The sequence below is a fragment of the Elaeis guineensis genome, chromosome 3, assembly GCF_000442705.2.
Source record: "Elaeis guineensis isolate ETL-2024a chromosome 3, EG11, whole genome shotgun sequence".
NCBI classification, from domain to species: domain Eukaryota; kingdom Viridiplantae; phylum Streptophyta; class Magnoliopsida; order Arecales; family Arecaceae; genus Elaeis; species Elaeis guineensis.
This window is the reverse complement of record NC_025995.2, coordinates 35915878-35919635: the sequence shown is the minus strand read 5'-3', so window position 1 is coordinate 35919635 and position 3758 is coordinate 35915878. Positions and strand designations below refer to the sequence as shown.

The 3758-nt window shown below is 42.8% G+C and overlaps 1 protein-coding gene across 1 annotated transcript; it reads right to left on the bottom strand.

Moving 5' to 3' along the window:
• Positions 1-1472: 1472 nt before the first annotated feature.
• LOC140856066 (uncharacterized) lies at positions 1473-2284 on the bottom strand. Its single transcript, XM_073253241.1, has 2 exons — positions 1758-2284; positions 1473-1660 (listed from the first exon to the last, which is right to left on the bottom strand). Exons 1-2 carry the CDS (start codon positions 2257-2259, stop codon positions 1644-1646), a joined length of 519 nt encoding a protein of 172 aa, XP_073109342.1. The 5' UTR covers positions 2260-2284; the 3' UTR covers positions 1473-1643.
• Positions 2285-3758: the final 1474 nt, after the last annotated feature.

Below are 3758 nucleotides of genomic sequence, written 5' to 3'. Positions count from 1 at the left end.
TAACGTTGACGATACCCCTTGGCAACCAGACGGGCTTTATAGGTCTCCACCTTTCCGTCTGCGCCCCTCTTCCTTTTGAAGACCCATTTACACCCAATGGGTTTAACCCCTTTAGGTGGGTCAACCAATGTCCATACATCGTTGACCTTCATGGACTCCATTTCGGATTTCATGGTTCAAGCCATTTCTCGGAATCAGGTCTCTGCATAGCATCCATATTGGTGATCGGATCCTCATTATTCTCATCAAGTTTGATGGGATCACCGTCCCGGACCAAGAAACGTAGTATCTGTCCGGCTGACGCGGTACTCTACCGGATCGCCTTAATGGTACAGGTATATTGGGCTCTGGATCTGATCTAATCATATCCGACTCAGGTTCAGCTATTGGTGTCGGTCCTTCTACCTGTTGAACTTCATCAAGTTCAACCTTAGAGGCAACAGTTCCTTCACCAAGGAACTCCTTTTCTAAAAAGATTGCCTTAAGGCTGACGAACACCTTTTGTTCATCAGCATGGTAGAAAAAATATCCTTTTGTCTCTTTGGGGTACCCTATGAATGAGCATTTGTCAGATCTAGGTCCAAGTTTGTCTGTGACTAATCGTTTGACATAGGCCGGGCACCCCCAGACCCTAAGGTGTGAAAGTGCTGGCTCACATCCCGTCCATATCTCATATGGAGTCTTAATTACAGACTTACTTGGAACCCTATTTAATAGATAACAAGCCGATTCAAGTGCATATCCCCAGAAGGATATCGGCAAGCTAGCAAAACCCATCATGGATCGGACCATGTCTAACAGAGTCCGATTCCTCCTTTCAGACACACCATTATGCTGTGGTGTTCCTGGAGGAGTCCATTGGGAGAGAATCCCATTCTCTCCTAGATATGTGAGAAATTCACTAGAAAGGTATTCTCCTCCTCGATCAGATCGAAGAGTTTTAATACTCTTCCCAGTTTATTTTTCTACTTCACTTCGGAATCGTTTGAACATTTCAAATGAATCCGACTTATGTTTCATCAGATAGAGATATCCATATCGGGATAGGTCATCCGTGAAAGTTATGAAGTAGAAATATCCACCTCTAGCACTGGTGCTCATGGGTCCGCATACATCAGTATGTACTAGCCCAAGAGCTCAGTAGCTCTCTCACCTTTTCCAGTAAAAGGTGACTTGGTCATTTTACCAAGAAGACAGGACTCACAGGTTGGAAGTGATTCACAATCACTTACTTCGAGGATTCCCTCTTGAGTCAACCTGTTTATTCTGTTTTGTTTATATGACCTAGCCTACAGTGCCATAAGTAGATATCTGACACACTATCTAATCTAGGGTGCTTGCCAGTTGAATAGACTACATTAACAGGTTGTGATAACATATACACACCATTGTTCAAATGTCCACAAAAAATAGTAACACCATTCTCAATGATATTACAAATTTGTTTCTTTATTGAAATTTCATAATTATTTTTGGCCAGAAGGCCTACAGAAATGACATTTAAAAAGAAACTGGGACAGAAATGACAATCATTAAGAACAACGATATGGGATTCAAATACAAGTTTCAAGATTCCTAATGCTAGAACTGGAACTGGTCTTCCATCTCCAACGTTCAGGAACCTCTCGCCTTGCTCGAATCTCCTACTGACCTGCAACCCCTGCAACGAATTGCAAATATGGTAAGGACTACCGGTATCCAATACCCAGTCAGTTATATCACAAATAAGAAATTGCAAGGAGTTATCATATAAATACCTTGCCCAGCAACAACTTGCTGCTTTCTCTGCCTGTTCGGGTCTAGGGAGGCAATGTACTGGGGACAGTTCCTCTTCCAGTGCCCCCGCTTCTTGCAAAAGAAGCATTCAGCTTGACTCTTATCGGGTTTGATCTTTTTGGTCTGACACTGCACAGTTGTCCTAGCCTGAACTTGCACCTTCTTTACTTTCTTCTTCTTGTTCTTCTTCCCTTTCTTAAAGGGTCGAGAACCAGAAGATGAACCTCCCACTAAGTTCACCGACTCTTTATGGAGTTGGTGATCTTTCTCAAAGTTCTGAAGTAACCCCAGTAATCCATGATAGTTTACTTCAGGCTTTGTCATTCTATAATGAGTGAGGAATGGGAGATAAGACTTGGGCAGCGAGTTCAGTATTGCATCTTTCCCAAGCTGCTCATGCAAGGGAAAGCCGAGCTTGCTCAATCGTTCCATCAGCTCGATCATGTACAATACATGATCAGTGACAGAGGCACCATCCCGCATTTTGGCGTTGAAGATGGCACAACTAGTCTTGTGCCTCTCCACGTCATCGGGTGTGCCAAAGGCATCCTCCAACACTTGAAGCATGTCCTTTGGCTGAGCCGTCTCGAATCTGCGACTGAACTCGTCGCTCATAGCAGCTAGCATGATACAGCGCACCGTGGTCCGGTCACTGAGCCACTTCTGGTAAGTGTCTCTGACTGTTCCACGTGCATTGACAGCTGGCTCCTCAGGTGCAGGATCCATTATCATATATAGGATCCGTTCATGCTCCAGGACTATCTTCAACTTTCGATACCAGCTACCGAAATTGGGTCCCACCAACTTATCATTGTCCAACAATGATCGGAGCGATAGGGAAGTGGCCATATCTGCACAAAAGAAAACCATAACCTAATTAGTAATTGATTTATTAAACCTAAAGATTTGGACTTTAATCAAAAGGTTTCTCCCACTATTTTATTCGAATTGGTAGCCTCTACCTTCAATTCGAGGAATTACCCTAATTCCTTAGCGGGTACTAGAATCCACTTAGACTGCACACAAGCCCAACTTTGGTTGGCCAACCCATGTACATCTAAGGGTAGGTTCATAACCAATTGTTTCTCTAAACAATTTCTAGTAATTTTAATTTTGCCCCAGAAACCTAATCAGTAGGCTTTGGCCTCCACTGTAAGGATCCGGTTAGGTCCAACCATTAACATGATCATACTTGGTGTATCTAACCAACGAATGATTAAGCCCAACTTTGGTTGGCTCACCTAACCACCATTAGAGAGACACTTCCAAGTCATCATATGATGAGTGATAATTCCATTAGTCAACAAGCACCAGGCCTTTGGGTCTGCAATGATTATTGAGTTCATGGACTCATTATCAAACACCTTAATGGGAGGCTATGACTCAGTTATCTCCATAACTTTATCATTTTAAGGACCTAATAATTTTAGAGGATTAAATAATATAGAGGATGAGGTCAGATGAACCAGCTTATGATGATCCTCCCACTGACTTCACCAAGTCAGCTTAAGGGAGACCATTAAAAGGGCTGGTCTAGGAGCACCTAAATCAGTCACACTGATTTACCTAGCTGACATGGGTCAGCTCGAATAGTCAAGTGATCCGATCAAAACATAATTTCACCAAGAGGCCAGGTAAGTTCGATCAGTGGGAGGGTCTGCCAAAACTTGCCTTAGACACCATCATGAATGGCCAGGTAAGCGGGCTCCCAATTAAAAACCACCGGTCTGGTTTACCTTAGACACCAACTGGTTTAATTAGTTTCGATTAGATCAACCTAACAGTTCGTGCTAGACCGCTTAGCCAAGAATCAAGTCCATTTGGTTCTCGTTAAAGACATGGACTTGACCAACTACAACTATTGTAATTGATCTAGAGAATCCTTGACCTAATCTAAGACAACAATTGATTAGATTTAGTCAATTCTCTAATTAAGTCCATCTTTAATCTAACCATAGGTCTAACCCAATTAATGGACCTAA

Excerpts from the sequence above, each read along its gene's own strand:
- LOC140856066 (XM_073253241.1), bottom strand. The coding sequence starts at position 2,259 with ATGCGGGATGGTGCCTCTGTCACTGATCATGTATTGTACATGATCGAG.